The 22,645-nt window shown below is 41.1% G+C and overlaps 1 protein-coding gene across 2 annotated transcripts in view; it reads left to right on the forward strand.

Moving 5' to 3' along the window:
• Positions 1 to 283: 283 nt before the first annotated feature.
• Positions 284 to 22,645, forward strand: part of LOC106582665 (dynactin subunit 2) — a 38,956-nt gene continuing 16,594 nt past the window's right edge. Inside the window, exons 1-3 of one of the 2 annotated variants that reach the window (XM_014165940.2) lie at positions 284 to 567; positions 20,783 to 20,851; positions 22,335 to 22,340. In XM_014165940.2, coding sequence (XP_014021415.1) covers positions 532 to 567; positions 20,783 to 20,851; positions 22,335 to 22,340 — 111 coding nt within the window. In that variant the 5' untranslated portion in view covers positions 284 to 531. The remainder of the gene's footprint in view (positions 568 to 20,782; positions 20,852 to 22,334; positions 22,341 to 22,645) is intronic. The other variant, XM_014165941.2, reaches the window with a different exon arrangement.

The following is a 22,645-nucleotide window of genomic DNA, read 5'->3' on the forward strand; positions in this document are numbered from 1 at the left end:
ACTTCGCTACTATGGCCTATTTATTGCCTTACCTCCTTACTCCATTTGCACACACTGTATATAGATTTTTTTCTATTGTTATTGACTGCACTTTTGTTTATCCCATGTGTATCTCTGTGTTGTTGTTTTTTGTCGCACTGCTTTGCTTTATCTTAGTCAGGTCGCAGTTGTAAATGATAACTTGTTCTCAACTGGCCTACCTGGTTAAATAAAGGCGAAATAAATACAAATAAAAAAGTACAGAGGAAGTAGAATCCCTTACTTCCGTTGTTTGTATGTGCCCATAGCAACGTTCGAAAATGAGAGGGATACTTAACCCGTACAGTAGGTGGCGGCATCCACCTCTAACGTATGTTTGTGGACCACCATAATACCATAGACGAAGATTCGTTTGCTGCTTGTGTATTCAGTTGGTGATAGCTATATAACGGAGTAATACCCGTTCCACACGGTCTATTTCAAAGACCGTTGGCAGATTTTTTCGATCTTGTCTACTCATCCACCACCGGCCTCGTCATTGCATCCTCAAAAATGGCTGATCCCAAATACGCCAACTTGCCTGGAATTGTAAGTGGCTTGTTAGCTTGCTTGCTATTCACATTGTCGCGTTGTTAGTAGTTAAGCACAAGTGTTTATAAGATGTTTGATGGATGCTAGTAAATTACTAGCTAAGCTCTAATCAAAACCAGAGTCCCGGCAGCTAGTTAACTATCTAACGAGTTATCCAAACGTTTGCTAGCAAGCATTGGTTTGCCACATATTAGCCTGATATGATAAAAAAGAAGAAGAAGAAAGCCTGATATGATAACTTTAGCGTACTAGCTAGTGACCTAAGCTAACGGTAGCTAGTCAGTGTCAGACCCCTGGTTAACTTCTTATATGCATTGAAATTGACCGTTAAATAACAGACGTCTTACAAGTCATCACATTTCTAAACGTAGTCTTTGGACGGCTAACTAGCTATCAGTTAGGCTAGCAAAACATGCAGCAGCTAGCTAATCCAGTTGTGTGTTTGAATGTTGGCCAGCCAAAGCTAGCTTGCTAACCAGCTCTAGTAGCTAGTTAGCGAAATTTGCTTTTGGTGGTTCCAGTCATTGTGGTTCACGCTGTAAAACTGATGACTACAGTCAATACAGGGAGCTAATTTTGCACTTCTCTTTTTATTCCTGATATTTACAATAGTGACTTGACAGAAGTAGGCCTACATAACCTGAGCTATGTAACGTTAGGCATTTTTTATTTTTTATTTTATTAACACAACAATTACAAAAAAACTGAAATTTACAGAGTACATAAACCTAACAGTATTACATATCAAGATTAATTTTCAATTTGTTAAATATTTTTGAGGTGCGTATTGCTTTTTTTGTTTTTACATTTACTGATCATTTCAAAAATAAATCTTAAATAATGTGAAGAGGGGTTTGTTCTCTGCCCACTTCATTTTATGGACAAAGAATCTTCCATGAAAGATAAACAAATGAACAATGAAAGTTAAATCAGGGTCCATATAATTTGGATCAAAATAAAACATAATATCAGAGTCTTTCAAATGAACATTAATATTTGTTTCGTTTTAAAATAAAATCCTCTAACTCACACCAAAATCTTCTGACATAACAACAGTTCCAAAATAAATGGTCAAGAGTCTCTGGGTCACAATCACAAAATACACATTTGTTATCAATAGCTATTTTAAATCTGTATAATAAAGGTCTTTACAGGGTAGATTCTATGAATGAGTTTGTATGATACTTCTTTCACCTTTATTAGATATACAATATTTACCAGATAACAATGAAACTTTCTTCCATTTCACTTGTCCTAGGGCTGCATTCCAGTACATTTTAGCAGAGGGAATAGTAACATATTGACATAGTTTCCTTGTATACATGTTATTACATTTATAGTTTAAAATGTCAATTCCTTCTAATTGTATTGAGGCTACAAAATCCTCAATAGTTGCACTTGGAGTATTGTTATATTCTCCTAAAAGAAGAATAGCACCTTTAGGGACGGCTCTAACAACAATGTGATACTCCTCAGGAGTGAATGTAACATTGTGTGTTCTAATAAATTCTGGATAATCATATAGTTGTCCGTCATTATTCAATAATTGTTTAACCCAAATAATGTTGTCAAACCAGTTCTGGAAAAACAAAGACTTGTTTTTGTATTTTATGTCTTTATTATTCCAGATTGTATACCTATGAGGGGAAAAAATGTGTTTGTACATGAGGTTCCAAATGCAAGGATTGCATTTCATATTCCAAATGCAATCCTTATTTTTTAAATAGTTTTGTATCCGTTTAATCTTAAATATTATATTAGAGGTTTTAAAGTCCAGAGCATTCAACCCTCCTCCACTTTGGGTGCTACAAACGTTAGGCATTTAGCTGCCGAAACTGAATTGGAAATGCAAATGAACAAACTATAAATCAATATCATGTTTGTAATGGCTTTTCCAAAATTGATTTTTTGTTGTTGTTGTGACAATTCAAATTGAAATACAAAAAAGATATTGAATTATCATTTTCATGATAGAGTATGCATAATGCCTACCAATTTGAAAAATAAATAGCAAAAGTGTGTTTATTTCATTTCCATGCCATGGTACTAACCAGTACAACACTGACACATTTAAAAACTAAATGTAAATGCTGAAATGACATCATTTCTCATGTTTGCCATTTCGTTTCCTTGTGACAGCATGAATTGTAACAAAAAGAAAATGGCAAGTTACAATAATTTTCCATACTGAGTGGTTTAAAGGGATACTAGAGGATTTTATATTCTCCTTCCCCAGAGTCCGATGAGCTCATGAATACCACTGACACACAATCAGTTAACCGCTACTCTAACATTGAAATCTGGTATATACACCCTTGTCCCCAACCTTCCACTGACTGGATCTTTTGAACCATCTGTGTATGTCCTTAAAAACAAATAAAACCGATTTTTATCTATATATCTCCACACACCGTCTCATCCCATTCTCTCCTGCCCTCAATCATGTCCACATCTACACTTGGTTTAGGAAACTGCCATGGAGGAACGTTCCCCAATGCAATTGCTGGCCCTATCTCTCTCTCTTCCCCGAGTCCATATTCTACCACCTTCTGCCCGATTGTCCACCTGTATGTCCTCTGCTTACCAACTACTTGCTCCCAACATTCCCCAGTTGCCGTATCCTTCTGAACCCCCTTTCAACCTTGCCCAGTACGCTAATGCAAGTTTGTCCTGCCTTATCCTCTGTTGCAGTTGACCATTATCCACAGGGAGGCACCTTTTTGGGCCCTGCTAGGTGGATAAAAAAGAAATACAAAATTCTAGTTACTTAGGCTGGATCCCTTCTTGAAATGCAGTTTTTAACTGTGTACTAATTATACCACAAATAATATGATCTACATTATCAGTCTCTGTGTGTAAAATAAAGTGGTTAATGTGATCCTAACAATAAATTAATATTGCAGTAGGCGTTGATAGCCTTTATAATAAGATGCTTGTGACACACACACACACACACATCTAAATATTGCACTTGGGGGGGAAAAATCCATCTTAAAGTAGAAATAGAATGAAACAAACAGGCATTACATTTTTTTCTCTATTATAATGACCACTATAGTAGACATCGATCAAGTGCACAAGGATACATATGCAAAAATAACGTTCACTGAGTAAAACATTTAATAATCCCCCTGTTATAGTATGTCAAGTTCAACAAAACAAAAGCAATATCTTTGGGCTACAGTTGCAAGAAAAAGTATGTGAACCCTTTGGAATTACCTGGATTTCTGCATAAATTGGGCATAAAATTTGATCTGATCTTCATCTAATAACACAAACAATTATGCATTTCTATGTCTTTATTGAACACACCGTGTAAACATTCACAGTGTATGGTGGAAAAAGTGTGAACTGGTTTACCCTCCTTTGGCAGCAATAACCTCAACCAAACATTTTCTGTAGTTGTGGATCAGACCTGCACAACGGTCAGGAGGAATTTTGGACCATTCCTCTTTACAAAACTGTAAACTACACATGGTTGATGATATTACTAGTTTATCTAGCTTGTCCTGCGTTGCATATAATCGATGCGGTGCCTGTTAATTTATCATTGAATCACAGCCTACTTCGCCAAACGGGTGATTTAACAAGCGCATTTGCGAAAAAAGCACTGTTGTTGCACCAATGTGTACCTAACCATAAACATCAATGCCTTTCTTAAAATCAATACACAAGTATATATTTTTAAACCTGCATATTTAGTTAATATTGCCTGCTAACATGAATTTCTTTAAACTAGGGAAATTGTGTCACTTCTCTTGCGTTCTGTGCAACAGAGTCAGGGTATATGCAGCAGTTTGGACCGCCTGGCTCGTTGCGAACTGTGTGAAGACTATTTGTTCCTAACAAAAACAGCCAACTTCGCCAAACGGGGGATGATTTAACAAAAGCGCATTTGCAAAAAAATCACAATCGTTGCACGAATGTACCTAACCATAGACATCAATGCCTTTCTTAAAATCAATACACAGAAGTATATTTTATTAAACCTGCATATCTAGTTAAAAGAAATCCAGGTTAGCAGGCAATATTAAACTGGGGAAATTGTGTCACTTCTCTTGCGTTCATTGCACGCAGAGTCAGGGTATATGCAACAGTTTGAGCCGCCTGGCTCGTTGCGAACTAATTTGCCAGAATCTTACGTAATTATGACATAACATTGAAATGATGTCATAAAATGTTTTGCATTTTTACTTTCCTCAACACTTTGCAATGCAATGTAACAGGAATATTTAGACTTATGGGTGCCACCCGTTAGATAAAATACGGAACGGTTCTGTATTTCACTGAAAGAATAAACGTTTTTTTTTCGAAATGATAGTTTCCGGATTTGACCATATTAATGACCTAAGGCTCGTATTTCTGTGTGTTATTATGTTGTAATTAAGTAGATGATTTGATATTTGATCGAGCAGTCTGACTGAGCGGTGGTAGGCAGCAGCAGGCTCATAAGCATTCATTCAAACAGCACTTTGGTGCCTTTGCCAGCAGCTCTTCGCTGTGCTTCAAGCATTGAGCTGTTTATGACTTCAAGCCTTTTAACTCCCGAGCTAGTTAGCGGCATGCGCGCCAATAGTGTTTCAATCGGTGACGTCACTCGCTCTGCAAGGGCCGCGGCTTTTGTGGAGCGATGGGTAACGATGCTTCGAGGGTAGCTGGAACCACCAGCTTTCATATGTTCTCATGTTCTGAGCAAGGAACTTAAACGTTAGCTTTTTTACATGGCACATATTGCATTTTTACTTTCTTCAACACTTTGTTTTTGCATTATTTAAACCAAATTAAACATGTTTGATTATTTATTTGAGGCTAAATTGATTTTATTGATGTATTATATTAAGTTAAACTAAAAGTGTTCATTCAGTATTGTTGTAATTGTCATTATTACAAATAAATACATTTACAAAATCGGCCGATTAATCGGTTCCCGGCTTTTTCGGCCCTCCAATAATCGGTATTGGTATCGGCGTTGAAAAATCATATTCGGTCGACCTGTAGTACATACTGGCAAATTCTCTACATTTTGGAGAGCGGCTTATGGTAGAGAAATTAACCTGTTGGAGCTAGGGGGCAGTATTTGCACGGCCGGATAAAAAACGTACCCGATTTAATCTGGTTACTACTCCTGCCCAGTAACTAGAATATGCATATAATTATTGGCTTTGGATAGAAAACACCCTAAAGTTTCTAAAACTGTTTGAATGGTGTCTGTGAGTATAACAGAACTCATTTGGCAGGCCAAAACCTGAGAAGATTCCTTACAGGAAGTGGCCTGTCTGACCATTTCTTGCCCTCCTTGATCATCTCTAACAAATACAGGGGATCTCTGGCATGACGTGACACTTCCTACGGCTCCCATGGGCTCTCAGAAGGCGGGAAAAAGCTGAACGATGTAATTCCATCCCCAGGCTGAAACACATTAGCGCGTTTGGCAAGTGCTCTATCAGAGGGCCATTAGACTGAGGCTCGTGCATGAGGGGATAGCATGCTTTTACTTTCACTCTCTTTGTAATAAAAAACGATTTCCCGGTCGGAATATTATCGCTTTTTTACGAGAAAAATTGCATAAAAATTGATTTGGTAATGGAATATTGTACGGTAATGGAATATTTAGAATTTTTTTGTTGCGAAATGCGCTGTGCTCGTAACACTTCTTTACCCTTTTGGATAGTGTCTTGAACGCACGAACAAAACGCCGCTATTTGGATATAACAATGGATTATTTGGAACCAAACCAACATTTGTTATTGAAGTAGAAGCCCTGGAAGTGCATTCTGATGAAGAACAGCAAAGGTAATAACATTTTTCTTATAGTAAATCTGACTTTGGTTAGTGCTAAACTTGCTGGGTGTCTAAATAGCTAGCCCTGTGATGCTGGGCTAGCTACTTAGAATATTGCAAAATGTGCTTTCACCGAAAAGCCATTTTAAAATCGGACATATCGAGTGCATAGAGGAGTTCTGTATCTATAATTCTTAAAATAATTGTTATGTTTTTTGTGAACGTTTATCGTGAGTAATTTAGTAAATTCACCGGCAGTGTTCGGTCGGAATGCTAGTCACATGCTAATGTAAAAAGCTGTTTTTTGATGTAAATATGAACTTGATTGAACAAAACATGCATGTATTGTATAACATAATGTCCTAGGGTTGTCATCTGATGAAGATCATCAAAGGTTAGTGCTGCATTTAGCTGTGGTTTGGGTTTATGTGACATTATATGCTAGCTTGAAAAATGGGTGTCTGATTATTTCTGGCTGGGTACTCTGCTGACATAATCAAATGTTTTGCTTTCGTTGTAAAGCCTTTTTGAAATCGGACAGTGTGGTTAGATTAACGAGAGTCTTGTCTTTAAAATGGTGTAAAATAGTCATATGTTTGAAAAATTTAAGTTTTTGCATTTTTGTGGTATTTGAATATCGCGCCACGGGATTACACTGGCTGTTGAGTAGGTGGGACGCAAGCGTCCCACCTAGCCCATAGAGGTTAACATTCAATTACACTGCCTCAACTTGAGTCCTCTGTGGCATTGTGTGACAACTGCAGAAAAAATGCTCACTAACAGGTATGTAAACATATTTGTGCACAACATTTGAGAGAAATTAGCTTTTGCATATGGAACATCTCTGGGATCATTTATTTCAGCTCATGAAACATGGGACCAAAATATAACAAAAATATAAAATGCACCATGTAAAGTGTTGGTCCCATATTTCATGAGTTGAAATAAAAGATCCCAGAGATGTTCCATACGCACAAAAAGCTAGTGAGCATTTCTCCTTTGCCAAGATAATCCATCCACCTGACAGGTGTGGCATATCAAGAAGTTGATTAAACATCATGATCATTACACAGGTGCACATTGTTCTGGGGACAGTAAAAGGCCACTCTAAAATGTGCAGTTTTGTTACACAACACAATGCCACGGATGTCTCAAGTTTTGAGGGAGCGTGCAATTGGCATGCTGACTGCAGGAATGTCCACCAGAGGAGTTGCCAGAGATTTAAATGTTGATTTCTCTACTATAAACTGTCTCCAACGTCCAACCGGCCTCAACCGCAGACCACATGTAACCACGCCAGCTGAGGACCTCCACATCTGGCTTCTTTACCTGCGGGATCATCTTAGACCAGTCACCCGGACAGCTGATGAAACTGAGGAGTGTGTGTCTGTAATAAAGCCCTTTTTGTCATTCTGATTGGCAGGGCCTCGCCCCTGCCCAGTCACGTGAAATCCATAGATTGGGGCTTAATGATTTTATTTCAATTGACAGATTTCCTTATATAAACTGTAACTCGATTAGGTCTTTAAAATTGTTGCATGTTGCGTTTTTATATTTTTGGTATGTGTGTATTTCTATTTATTATTAACACTGACTGTGTGTGAGGGAGAAGGACCCCTTCGGCCATTAGTCTTTGAGTTAGTCCTTAATGGGACAGCATTTACAAAAACTGCTTGTTGTCATGTCACCATGCACAATTAGGGCTGGGCGATATGACGTAAAAGTAAAATATATAAAAAGGGTTTGGACGATTCACAATATCTCGCTTTTTCTTGTTTTTTTTCCAAAGAAATTAAAGGCCAAGACATAATACTTAATTGAATTTTCTTTATTAAAATAAAAAAATATACAAGGCCTCAAGGCCCATTTGTGCAAGACAAAAAAACAACACTGCTTGCCAGGCTGTCATCATTGTATGCAAATCAAATAAAAAAAAATAAAAAAATGTATCCCTAAGAAGAATTTGCACAATAATAAATCAAAGTGTAAAATTCTGTCAAACAAAATATCTTCCTTTACTTTGTTCACAAGTTTCTGGAAACGAACACCGAAGGGGCACTTGTAGCAGGAATGCACAGGTTGTCACGAATCCCATCGAAGGTGGCTCCCCTGCCTGTTCGGGCGGCGCTCGGCGGTCGTCGTCGCCGGTCTACTAGCCGCCGCTGATCCCTTTTTCCTTTTCTGTTTGTTCGGTCTTATTGGTTGCACCTGTTCCTTGTTTTGTTTCTTGATTTGTGTTTATTTAAGCCTGTTAGGCCTGCCCAGGTTTGTGCGGGATTATTTCTCTGTTTGTTGTTGGATGTGCTGGCTGGCGCCTTATTTCTCTCCGGACTGTTTTGCCCTGTGTTTTTGGGCTGGTCTACTTTGTGACGCGCCCTCTGTTTTTGGCGTGACCGTTTTGTGCTGGAGAAATAAAGACATTATACTTACCCTCTTGCTCTCTGCGCCTGACTCCAACCACCACTCCTAGGAATCCCTGACACAGGTACTTTTTTAGCAAGCTTACTCCGTCTTGGGAAGTTGGCCTCATGGAGTGGGTCTGGGTCTGTGTCAGGGGACATCATCTATCTTGACAGCTCAGTTGTGATGTTGTCCTCTGACTGTGGGCCAGACAGAGCTGTCTTCTTGAAGAAGCTTGCAAGTGTTTTCTTGCCCTTTTTAGACACAGCTTCACTTTCTTCTTCTTGGCACACAGTTGTGCCAGGTGGACGTGTGCTTTCCTCAGCTAGCAGAGACTTCAGCTCCAAAACAGCTCTTTGTTTGATGCTCTCAATCTCAATCTGCAATATATGTTGTCCTGAACCCGGGGATCGACCAGTGAGGCCATATCAGGGAGTTCAACTATGGCAAATCTTCGTACTTGTCGTTGCGATACTGTAGTGTGGAACTCTTGATTTTCCTTGTGAGCGTGCCCTCACCTTCCTCTGGCTGCAGGAGGCAACTGTTGAACAGGTTTAGCACAGGCTTGAGGTAGGAGACGCTAACGTAGTTCTCCCCAGACAGCGCGTCCGTAAATTCCTGTAATGGGCCTATGACTTTGTTCACGGACTCCAACACGTCAATATCTTGATAGTTGGGCAACAGTTGCCTGCTTTTATTCTCTGAGCCCAGGACTCGGGCTATGGCCTTTTCTTGTTCCAGGATTCGTTCTATCATCTTTTGTCTTGACCCCCACCTGGTTGGGGACTCTGATGAGCTGGTGAGTGGATTGACTGAGTTCAGCCTGTGCTACAGACAAGTCTCTCCTCTTCTTCCAGCTGAAGGAAAAGGTGCTGACCACCTTCTTGCACAACCCAATGGCACGGTCAACTCGTGGGTCTTTCACACCATTCTCTGCAAGTAATGAAGAAAGGATTCTATTAATGGCGGTATTTTTCAATAATGTGACAAGTACAGCATTCAGTTGACCTGTCAAACCAACACCACCCACCCACACGTCTATTCTATTGTTTAGGAATGTTTGACCACTAGCTGTTTGAATATGTAATTTATATAATCATTTTGATTGAAAATGTATTAATTTAGTTATAATTAAAACAGCCTGTGGTTATTTGCTATTGGATTGGCAGAATGACAACTACTAACACATTAGCCTACAGCTGGCCTGAACATAACTTTTTTTGAATGCACTTTAACCTCTATGGGCTAGGTGGGACGCTTGCGTCCCACCTACTCAACAGCCAGTGTAATCCCGTGGCGCGTTATTCAAATTCCTCAAAAATGCTAATACTTCAATTTTTCAAACATATGACTATTTTACACCATTTTAAAGACAAGACTCTCGTTAATCTAACCACACTGTCCGATTTCAAAAAGGCTTTACAACGAAAGCAAAACATTAGATTATGTCAGCAGAGTACCCAGCCAGAAATAATCAGACACCCATTTTTCAAGCTAGCATATAATGTCACATAAACCCAAACCACAGCTAAATGCAGCACTAACCTTTGATGATCTTCATCAGATGACAACCCTAGGACATTATGTTATACAATACATGCATGTTTTGTTCAATCAAGTTCATATTTATATCAAAAACCAGCTTTTTACATTAGCATGTGACTAGCATTCCCACCGAACACTGCCGGTGAATTTACTAAATTACTCACGATAAACGTTCACAAAAAGCATAACAATTATTTTAAGAATTATAGATACAGAACTCCTCTATGCACTCGATATGTCCGATTTTAAAATAGCTTTTCGGTGAAAGCACATTTTGCAATATTATCAGTAGATAGCCCGGCATCACAGGGCTAGCTATTTAGACACCCAGCAAGTTTAGCACTCACCAAAGTCAGCTTTACTATAAGAAAAATGTTACTACCTTTGCTGTCTTCGTCAGAATGCACTCCCAGGACTTCTACTTCAATAACAAATGTTGGTTTGGTTCAAAATAATCCATAGTTATATCCAAACAGCTGCGTTTTGTTCGTGCGTTCAAGACACTATCCGAAAGGGTAAATAAGGGTGACGAGCATGGCGCAATTCGTGACAAAAAAATTCTAAATATTCCATTACCGTACTTCGAAGCATGTCAACCGCTGTTTAAAATCAATTTTTATGCCATTTTTCTCATAAAAAATAGATAATATTCCGACCGGGAATCTGCGTTTAGGTAAACAGACGAAAGAAAATAAAGCATTCGGTCGACTCGGGCACGCGCCTAAGCCCATACTACTCTGATCGGCCACTTGCCAAAAGCGATAATGTGTTTCAGCCAGAGGCTGCCTCGATATCGTTCAGCTTTTTCCAGGGCTCTGAGAGCCTATGGGAGCCGTAGGAAGTGTCACGTTATTGCAAAGATCCTCAGTCTTCAATAAAAAGAGCCAAGATGAAACACAATTTGTCAGACAGGCCACTTCCTGCATGGAATCTTCTCAGGTTTTGGCCTGCCATATGAGTTCTGTTATACTCACAGACACCATTCAAACAGTTTTAGAAACTTTAGGGTGTTTTCTATCCAAAGCCAATAATTATATGCATATTCTAGTTACTGGGCAGGAGTAGTAACCAGATTAAATCGGGTACATTTTTTATCCGGCTGTGTCAATACTGCCCCCTAGCCCTAACAGGTTAATTATCCAATGTCACACTTACCGATGGCGAGGTGAAGCCTGTGCCCAAGCACTGCAGGTGGGTCCAGTTGAAGCGCAATGCTTTTATCATGTTGCTCCCTCTGTCAGTTGTCATGCACACCTGTCGGTCTTTGTATGATCATTGGGGAAGTAAGACGTCTGGATTCAGACATTTTGCCATTTCCAGTCTTCATTTATGTTGTGGACTGTCAAACTTAGGTATGGCTCTGACGTTCTGCTCGACCATAGATCGGCTGTGGTGGTGAAATAAGAACCACTAGCCAGCTTCTCTGCGGCTCTTTTGCGGGTACCTGTGTATAATCGCGGCAGGGCTTCTTCCGTGAAATACTTGCAGCTTGGTAGCTGATATTTGTGGTCAACTGTACCTAGCAGCTTTTTAAAGCCTGGCTTTTCTACTGTAAAGATTGGGACCATATCTTTCGCTATGTAATAGGTCACTGCATCCGTTATCTCCTTCCACCTCAAACTGTTCTTGTCATAAGGGATTACGTTTGGAAGGGATGCTGCTATGGTAGTTTGTCTTTTAGCAGATGTTTTGGAAATCGGGCGACTGGAATCGGCATTGCGTAGTCTCACACATGCCTCCCATTCCACTGCGTGTTTCAGTTGCAGGTGATGGAAGAGGTTGGTTGTGCTGCTACTTTTCGTAGCAATGGTCTTTTGACACATTTTGCACAGGACATTCGTTTGCTGAACATCAGACCTCTTAAACCTGAACCACTTCCATATTAATGAAAAAACATTGCTGACCTTTTTGGGGATGATTTCATCCTCACGAGAGGCTGAGCTGGCTTCCTCACTTACCTTTTAGGTGGTACTCTTACCGCGGCTACACTTCTCCGGTGTGGTTACAATTTGTGAAAGGCTGTCTAGGGTTGTGATTGGTGGATAACCTCTGTGCACGTGTTGTCACACAATTGGGACATGATTCGACATAGGGCTGACAGAGAAGAGACAGCGAGATGTAACGTTTTACAAATACAGCAGCATAACAGAACCTCGATTCTTGCGATACAGGCATTTTCCATATCGCGCTAAAACAAACTTGAATATACCTTACTCTACCCATGGTGGCCAAGTTATTCTTGTTCTTAGGATCTCTAGTTTTCAGCAAACCGGGTACTATCTACCAAGGGTTGTGGACCAGTTCAGGGAACAGAACCAAAAACCCGGAAAATAAGGACATTTATTTGAGGAACAGACAGAACCTGAACAGAAAACGAAAGTGATCTATACTTTTCCGGAACATAACTGTTATATTAAAAGCATGGAAACTGGTTAATAATGTTCTTTTACATTCCGGGCATTTTTGTCCAGTCCCACAAAAAAACACAACAAAGTGTCTATGCAAAGCCCTTGCTCTGACTCAAACTTATTCCTGCATCTGCCTGCCAGCTGGAAATCGTGTGTATGTAGGCTACCTGCCCCTCCCCTCTGAAGCATAGGTTACCGTAGCCTACTGACAACATTAAAAGCATAATTCATAAATTAGGGAGAGCTGAATTAGAGAATGGATTGACTTTTTGCTAGTAAAGCTAGTAAAGGATACTATGCCAGTAAAGTATACTATAGTTATCACATTTCATGTTGATTTATTAACTACAAAAAGTTAAGATGTGTTTTTAATTTGTGCTGCTCTGAACACACAAGCTTGTTTAGCTTTCAGTTCCAACCCCTGCTGTCTACAGTGTTCAAATACTGTAGGTTTCCTTGATAATGGTTACTAACATATGATTGGTAGAACCTCATTATAGAGCAAGAACACTTCTGTATTGTTGTTTTTGCAGAACATCTAATTGAACGTGACTTGTGGTAACAGTGGCATTGTCATTTTGACTTAAAGCAGTTCAGCAACAATGGATAAATCTGCCCTCTTCTTCCTCATCAGTACAGTTAGAAATATTAGTCATTGGGGATGATATTCCTTCTGGGTTTCTATCAGCTATGGAGAGAGGTCACCAGCCAGAACCGCCTGTGAAAAAGGAGCACAAATTATGCAAAAAGGTTAGCATGGATGGAAACCTAAAACCCAGGTTATCAAATTTTATTTGTCACGTGCCGAATACAACCGGTGTAGACCTTACTATGAAATGCTTACTTGCAAGCCCTTTACCAACAATGCAGTTTTAAGAAAAATGATTTAGTAAATAAAGTTAAAAAAAAGGGTACAGGTTTGTCAAAGTAATATGTACATGTAGGTAGGGGTAAAGTGTCTATGCATAGATATTTATGCAGCAGCGTAAAAAAAGATGTCAGGAAGCTTGGCACCAGTGTACTGGGCTGTACACACTACCCTCTGTAGTGCCTTGTGGTCAGAGGCCCAGCAGTTGCCATACTAGACGGTGATACAACCAGTCAGGGTGCTCTCGATTGTGCAGCTGTAGAGCTTTTTGAGAATCTGAGGACCCCTGACAAATCTTTTCAATCTCCTGAGGGAGAATAGATTTTGTTGTGCCCTCTTCACGACTGTCTTGGTGTGTTTGGACCATGATAGTTTCGTGGTGATGTGGACACCAAGGAACTTAAAGCTCTCAACCTGCTCCACTGCAGCCCCGTTGATGAGAATGTGGGCGTGCTTGGTCCTCCTTTTCCTGTAGTCCACAATCATCTCTTTTTGTCTTGATTACGTTGAGGGAGAGGTTGTTGTCCTGGCACCACACTTCCAGGTCTCTGACCTACTCCCTATAGGCTGTCTTGTCGGTGATCAGGCCTACCATCGTTGTGTCGTTGGCAAACTTAACCTCTTACATCTAGACGTTCCGCTAGCGGAACACCTGCTCCAATATCCAATGATAGGCGTGGCGCGAATTACAAATTCCTCAAAAATACAAAAACTTCAATTTTTCAAACATATGACTATTTCACAGCATTTTAAAGATAAGACTCTCCTTTATCTAACCACACTGTCCGATTTCAAAAAGGCTTTACAACGAAAGCAAAACATTAGATTATGTCAGCAGAGTACCAAGCCAGAAATAATCAGACACCCATTTTTCAAGCTAGCATATAATGTCACAAAAACCCAGAAGACAGCTAAATGCAGCACTAACATTTGATGATCTTCATCAGATGACAACCCTAGGACATTATGTTATACAATACATGCATGTTTTGTTCAATCAAGTTCATATTTATATCAAAAACCAGCTTTTTACATTAGCATGTGACTAGCATGTGACTAGCATTCCCACCGAACACTGCCGGTGAATTTACTAAATTACTCACGATAAACGTTCACAAAAAGCATAACAATTATTTTAAGAATTATAGATACAGAACTCCTCTATGCACTCGATATGTCCGATTTTAAAATAGCTTTTTGGTGAAAGCACATTTTGCAATATTCTAAGTACATAGCCCAGGCATCACGGGCTAGCTATTTAGACACCCGGCAAGTTTAGCACTCAGATTTACTATTATAAAAGATTGATTACCTTTTGTTGTCTTCGTCAGAATGCACTCCCAGGACTCCTACTTCAATAACAAATGTTGGTTTGGTCCAAAATAATCCATCGTTATATCCGAATAGCGGCGTTTTGTTCGTGCGTCCCAGACACTATCTGAAATGGTAAATCACGGTCGAGCGCATGGCGTAATTCGTGACACAAAAAATCTAAATATTCCATTACCGTACTTCGAAGCATGTCAACCGCTGTTTAAAATCCATTTTTATGCAATTTTTCTCGTAAAAAAGCGATAATATTCCGATCGGGAATCTCCTTTTAGCTAAACAGAGGAAAGTAAACAAAGCTTTCGGTCGACGCGGGCACGAGTCTGAGTCTCACAGTACTGTAACCAGCCACTACCCAAACGCGCTACTTTTTTTCAGCCAGAGCCTGCAAAGCCACGATTCAGCTTTTTACCGCCTTCTGAGACCCTATGGCAGCCGTAGGAAGTGTCACGGGACAGCTAAGATCCTCACTCTTCAATAAACAGAGACAAGAAGAACGACACCTTGTCAGACAGGCCACTTCCTGCATGAAACCTTGTCAGGTTTTTGCCTGCCAAATGAGTTCTGTTATACTCACAGACACCATTCAAACAGTTTTAGAAACTTTAGGGTGTTTTCTATCCATATGTAATAAGTATATGCATATTCTAGTTACTGGGTAGGAGTGGTAACCAGATTAAATCGGGTACGTTTTTTATCCAGCCGTGAAAATACTGCCCCCTAGCCATAACAGGTTAATGATGGTGTTGGAGTCGTGCTTGGCCACGCAGTCATGGGTGAACAGGGAGTACAGGAGGAGACTAAGCACGCACCCCTGAGGGGCACCCGTGTTGAGGATCAGTGTGGCAGATGTTGTTGCCTAACCTTACCACCTGGGGGTGGCCTATCAGGAAGTCCAGGATCCAGTTGCAGTGAGTGTTTAGTCCCAAGTTGATGAGCTTTGAGGGCACTATGGTGTTGAATGCTGAGCTGTAGTCAATAAACAGCATTCTCACATAGGTGTTCCTTTTGTCCTGGTGGGAAAGGGCAGTGTGGAGTGCAATAGAGATTGCGTCATCTGGGGATCTGTTGGGGCGGTATGCAAATTGGAGTGGGTCTAGATTTTCTGGGATGATGGTGTTAACCTCTATGGGCTAGGTGGGATGCTTGCGTCCCACCTACTCAACAGCCAGTGTAATCCCGTGGCGCGATATTCAAATACCTCAAAAATGCAAAAACTTCAATTTTTCAAACATATGACTATTTGCACCTTTTTAAAGACAAGACTCTCGTTAATCTAACCACACTGTCCGATTTCAAAAAGGCTTTACAACGAAAGCAAAACATTAGATTATGTCAGCAGAGTACCCAGCCAGAAATAATCAGACACCCATTTTTCAAGCTAGCATATAATGTCACATAAACCCAAACCACAGCTAAATGCAGCACTAACCTTTGATGATCTTCATCAGATGACAACCCTAGGACATTATGTTATACAATACATGCATGTTTTGTTCAATCAAGTTCATATTTATATCAAAAACCAGCTTTTTACATTAGCATGTGACTAGCATTCCGACCGAACACTGCCGGTGAATTTACTAAATTACTCACGATAAACGTTCACAAAAAACATAACAATTATTTTAAGAATTATAGATACAGAACTCCTCTATGCACTCGATATGTCCGATTTTAAAATGGCTTTTCGGTGAAAGCACATTTTGCAATATTCTAAGTAGATAGCCCGGCATCACAGGGCTAGCTATTTAGACACCCAGCAAGTTTAGCACTCACCAAAGTCACATTTACTATAAGAAAAATGTTATTACCTTTGCTGTTCTTCGTCAGAATGCACTCCCAGGACTTCTACTTCAATAACAAATGTTGGTTTGGTCCCAAATAATCCATTGTTATATCCAAATAGCGGCGTTTTGTTAGTGCGTTCAAGACACTATCCGAAAGGGTAAAGAAGGGTTACGAGCACGGCGCATTTCGTGACAAAAAAATTCAAAATATTCCATTACCGTACTTCGAAGCATGTCAACCGCTGTTTAAAATCAATTTTTATGCAATTTTTCTCGTAAAAAAGCGATAATATTCCGACCGGGAAATCGTTTTTTATTACAAAGAGAGTGAAAGTAAAAGCATGCTATCCCCTCATGCACGAGCCTCAGTCTAATGGCCCTCTGATAGAGCACTTGCCAAACGCGCTAATGTGTTTCAGCCTGGGGATGGAATTACATCGTTCAGCTTTTTCCCGCCTTCTGAGAGCCCATGGGAGCCGTAGGAAGTGTCACGTCATGCCAGAGATCCCCTGTATTTGTTAGAGATGATCAAGGAGGGCAAGAAATGGTCAGACAGGCCACTTCCTGTAAGGAATCTTCTCAGGTTTTGGCCTGCCAAATGAGTTCTGTTATACTCACAGACACCATTCAAACAGTTTTAGAAACTTTAGGGTGTTTTCTATCCAAAGCCAAATAATTATATGCATATTCTAGTTACTGGGCAGGAGTAATAACCAGATTAAATCGGGTACGTTTTTTTATCCAGCCGTGCAAATACTGCCCCCTAGCCCCAACAGGTTAATGTGAGCCATGACCAGCCTTTCAAAGCACTTCATGGCTTCAGACGTGAGTGCTACGGGTCGGTAGTCATTTAGGCAGGTTACCTTGGTGTTCTTGGCAACAGGGACTATGATGGTCTGCTTGAAACATGTAGGTATTATAGACTCAATCAGGGACATGTTGAAAATGTCAGTGAAGACACCTGCCAGTTGGTCAGCACATGCCCGGAGCACACGTCCTGGTAATCTGTCTGGCCCCGCAGCCTTGTGTATGTTGACCTGTTTAATGGTCTTACTCACGTCGGCTATGGAGAGTGTGATCACACAGTCGTCCAGAACAGCTGATGCTCTCATGCATGCCTCAGTGTTGCTTGCCTCGAAGCGAGCATAAAAGTGATTTAGCTCATCTGGTAGGCTCGTGTCACTGGGCAGCTCGCGGCTGTGCTTCCTTTTGTAGTCTGTAATAGTTTGCAAGCCCTGCCACATGAGCGTCAGAGCCGGTGTAGTATGATTCAATCTTAGCCCTGTATTGACGCTTTGCCTGTTTGATGGTTCGTCGCAGGGCATAGCAGGATTTCTTGTCAGCTTCCGGGTTAGTCCCGCACCTTGGAAGCGGCAGCTCTACCCTTTAGCTCAGTGCGAATGTTGCCTGTAATCCATTCACCTTGAGTTTTGTGAAATTGTCACAACCCATTAATTCAGAAAGGTCCAGCAGTTCTGGGAGGTTTGATTGGCCTATTCCTGCTTTGTTAGATGGTACAGACATTTAAAACCCCCAATGAAAACTTTGTGCTCAAGCACTGTTGTTGGCTCGAATGCAACCATGACTGAGGAGCCTGTGAACAGGACACACAGACCGACCGAAAGAGCGAGACAGCACAAACACACAGTGTGAGACCTGTGCCAAAAAAATAAACTAAAACTAAATAAAATGTTAGATTGTACATGTGATATTGCACTATATAGTCTGACATGCTTTCAGAGAATTCCCTTGTTTTTGAATAGCCACACACCAATATATCCCCTGTAGAGTAACTTTGGTGCATCATAGGTTGCTAGCTATCTGGTAGAAAATAACCATGCTAGCTAGTTATCCAGCTAATTGTTTCAATCCACCTTACAAATGTGAAATTACAAGCCACTTACCGTACCTAAAGGTGTTCCACGCTGGTGTCTTGTTGTGAAGGTAACCAGCTAGCTATGCTAGCCAGTGCCAGTGGGCGAGCAAACTAACGTTAGCCAGTAGTTCCTTTTTCATAGCCAGCTAGCGATCTCACTTACTGGTAGCTAGCTACATATATTAGCCATAATTAGCTAGCTACTATTAGCGCCCTGTGTCCCCTCCACTGAGCTTTATAGTCCCCTCCCGCAAACATCTCGCACACACCGGCTATTCTTCTTCTTCTGTGGGGTTTCACACTGGCTGTTCTTCTTTCGGATTGGGTTGAAGTCACATCTATCTTAAAGGGGCATACAACGCCACCTACTGTACTAAAGTGTGAGGCCAGGCACGGCCTACCTACATTAAATTCTCTTCATTATTCTTGTTCCTAAAAGGAAAAATGTGCACCACCAACTAACCCTACACCTATATACCACTATACACATTTTTTTTATCATCACCCCATAAACTCTTCTGCAGTAAGATCTCGTACTCCTCTGCAGCTGCCACCTACACTCATTAAAAACCCATTACCCCGTTTGACTACTTTGACCCCATCTGCTCCTGCACCATGCCAACGACCTGAGAGGACGGGACATCATCCCTCAACACACGCTGTAACTCTTCTGAAGTCAAATCTCGAATACCCAGATACTTCTCTGCAGCTGCCACCACAATATCTATTCTCTGTGATTTACGTTCCATTGTTGTGGTACAGTTGAGAACCATTGCTATGAACGCAAAGAAGCCAACCTTACTGAAGCATAACTCACTCGTTTCCCTATCCCTCTGTGCTGGCACAAATCTACTACATCTCTGGGATCCTCTCTGGATCCCTTACACTTGACCCATCCTCCTCCACTTTCTTCACTGCCTCAGCAAATGACACCTTCTGCTTATTCTGACTGGCCACTTCAACCTGCCTCTCTCACACCGGACACTTCTGATCCCCAGCTACATGAGCAACCCTACAGTTGACACGCACGACTTTATCCACCGAAACGACACAATCCTCTGTCCCATGCCCTCCTGCACACTTCCCACATCTTGGAATCTCTTGGAATCTCCCTCCTACAACATGACCATAAAGTTGCACATGAAACGGCGCAGTGGATTCTGCACAAAAGTCCAAACAGGATATCTAAAATATCCTAACAGGACTTTGTCTGGTAGAGACTCAACTCAAAAGGACTGACAATGACTCCTCTGTTTCACCTCGCTCCCCACCGGTTCTACGTCGCACCAACCAGCGGGCGTCACAAACACCAGGAATTTTCAACTTCAATTGCTCCACCTCCACACTTAACGCTACCCCAGAAATCATTCCTTTCAATGGTGCCCTGTTCCTAAGAGCAAAGCAAGAAACAGATCTTGACCCATGTTGCGTGACATGGAGCGCCGGCTCCCTCTGGTCAGAAGAAACACAAACAAATCCACTACAGGTTACCTTCACTGATTCAACTGCCCCCCAATTCCTTTCTCACCCATGCTGAAACCACAAGTGGATCATCCAAAAGACAAGGGTCCACTTTCTCTGAAAATGTCACTCCTACTGGTCCAGATTGTTCTTTATCATGTCTGACGCCATTCTTCCTCAACATACATCTTCCCACTACACTCAGTTGTTCTTCTTCCTCGCTGTCTATAATCACATCTATCCGTTCACCACGCTCATCATCCGCTGCATTGCTTGCAGAGCACACACTGATGGTGTTTCTTCAAAACCCAACTTCAGTTCCATAGCCCATTTTACAAGTCTGGCTATCTCGGACCTCTCCGTGCTTCCTTCACCTTCCAAACATTTACCACACCGCGGCTCTCCAAACTGGCTGTTGTTGCCGGGACAGCCTAAGTACACGCTACAGCGACACAGCTGCGACTGAAAGTGATCTTATTCTTTTTTATAGTGGGTAGATCAGCTAATATTGCAGATTGTGGCTTCCAACCACAGAGTATGGAAAATCATTGTCAATTGACAATTATTTATATTTTGTCACAATTTATGCTATCACAACAAGGACACTAAATGGCAACTCGACTTCATCTCGGGCCCAACACCCGTGCCAATACCCTCCAAACACCGGCTTCTTGGCCTTTATCACTTAATCAGAACACAAGTAGCTAGCTATGTTAATGTAATATTGATTGATTGAATGATTTTGTATTCATAGGCATCCAACGAGCCAGATGTATATGAGACCAGCGACCTGCCAGAAGATGACCAGGCACAGTTTGAGTCGGTGAGTGAAAGTTGGAGGAGAGAGGAAAGAAGGGATTGTGGAGAGCGAAAGGGAGAGTTTCGACCCCCAAATACAGTTTTGGAATCATCTGTTGTGGCGTAGCAGCATGACTTCCTCTATGATAACCACTGCATGATGCAGAGTGGTTGGTTGTTTAGTTGATTGATTAGCATCTCTGTATCATCGTGCTGGCTCATGGATCAAGTCTGTTGTGGAACATACGTAAATGTTGTTTGACTCCCACTACGACCTAATAGTGGTTTCCCTCCCATATCCCAAACCCTACCCCTCTCTCCGTGTGTCTTGTTTTTGCCTCCTCTCCCCACCCACCCCTCCTGGGAGGCTAGTTTGTACAAGTAAGAGGTTATTTTTGTCTCAGTGCGGTTAACTGCATGTGTTATAAATCCTTCATGTCCCTTTTTTCTTCCCCTCTTCAAATTGGGTGGAAATTGAGAATAGCCTACTTACACGATGATGTAATGTGTCCCATTGCTCTGTATCAATTGTGTTTTATTCATCTTTTTTTTTGTAATGTGCACTTGGCCAAATGGTTTATCACTTACTTTTGTAGGGAGTGGTGTTTTTCATTGATTAGTGTTCATGCAAGACATTTAGTAGGCCTAATAATCCTCTGTTTCCACCTCGACATAGCATTGTAGCACGTCAGAGGATAATGAATCTAAGATGTCTCTGTTATTGTGTGTGCTAATAAAATATCTGCTACTGTATTTGTTTTAACATCCCTTTCGCCCATTCATAACAGTATACATGTTAACAGAAGCTTACTAACTAAAGGTTGTTACTAACTACGTTGCTAATCAAACACTAGGTGTAACACTGCAACACACTCTAAACCATTCAGAATGTAAATTGCAGATTTGCCAAAGCCTACTTTTAATATCTGTGACCATCAGGAGTTCATCATACTCACACAGTTTCTTAATGGATGGGTGTTGCACTCGGTTGAGATTATTTACCTCATCCTATGGCTCTAAACCTATTTTCTTTCTAACCATCTCGTCTTTGACTTAGGGGTTCAGAAATTGCTTTTCCTTCCTGACAATCCCCTCCTTCCACTGACTACATGATGCTAACAATACCAAGTACAGGATTAGAGGCTTCAGTAAATAGTGAGGGGCTTAGGGCATATGTTGCCTACACACACAGGATATCAGTCACACATACAGCATACACAATTCAGTGTGTGTGTACTGTATGATTTGTGATGTCAACAGCCTATAACCAATGCTGCTAATGTATCACAGTAACCACAGCGCAGGCTCTGTGGGGCTGAGCGAGAGAGTGAACCGCGACGGCATGATGATCAGACGGTCAGCCTAGCTCAGAACACTTCTCTTTCTTGGCAGTGACGGGCTGGCTGCTACTGTTGTGCATGGCATGTGATAACCACATTAATCTGTGTTTCTCTCTCTTTTCTACTCTTCCCCCCTGGTCTTTCTCTAACTCTCTTTGGGAACCCAAGGAGCTGGTAAGATCCTCAGTGACTGCCTCCCTCCCTCCCTCCTAACATCTACTTGTCAGCCTGTTGCATGCATCTCTGTACTGTGTGTGTGTCTGTCTTTACTGTCTGTGGTGATTAATTCCATGAGCCCCTTTGATGTGAGCTGATCATTTGAACCTTAGACACATTGATGACATCATACTCAACCTAGTGCACAGTTGCCTGAGGCTCTAGAATGATGCTCTTCAAGTTTGATTAGTCGTAGGTTCCCGGAACAACTAATGATAGGAGTCTGACTCTTCCAATGAGTAGATGCATGTCACGGATGGATT

This window comes from Salmo salar, chromosome ssa22, assembly GCF_905237065.1.
Source record: "Salmo salar chromosome ssa22, Ssal_v3.1, whole genome shotgun sequence".
In the NCBI taxonomy this organism is placed as follows: Eukaryota; Metazoa; Chordata; class Actinopteri; order Salmoniformes; family Salmonidae; genus Salmo; species Salmo salar.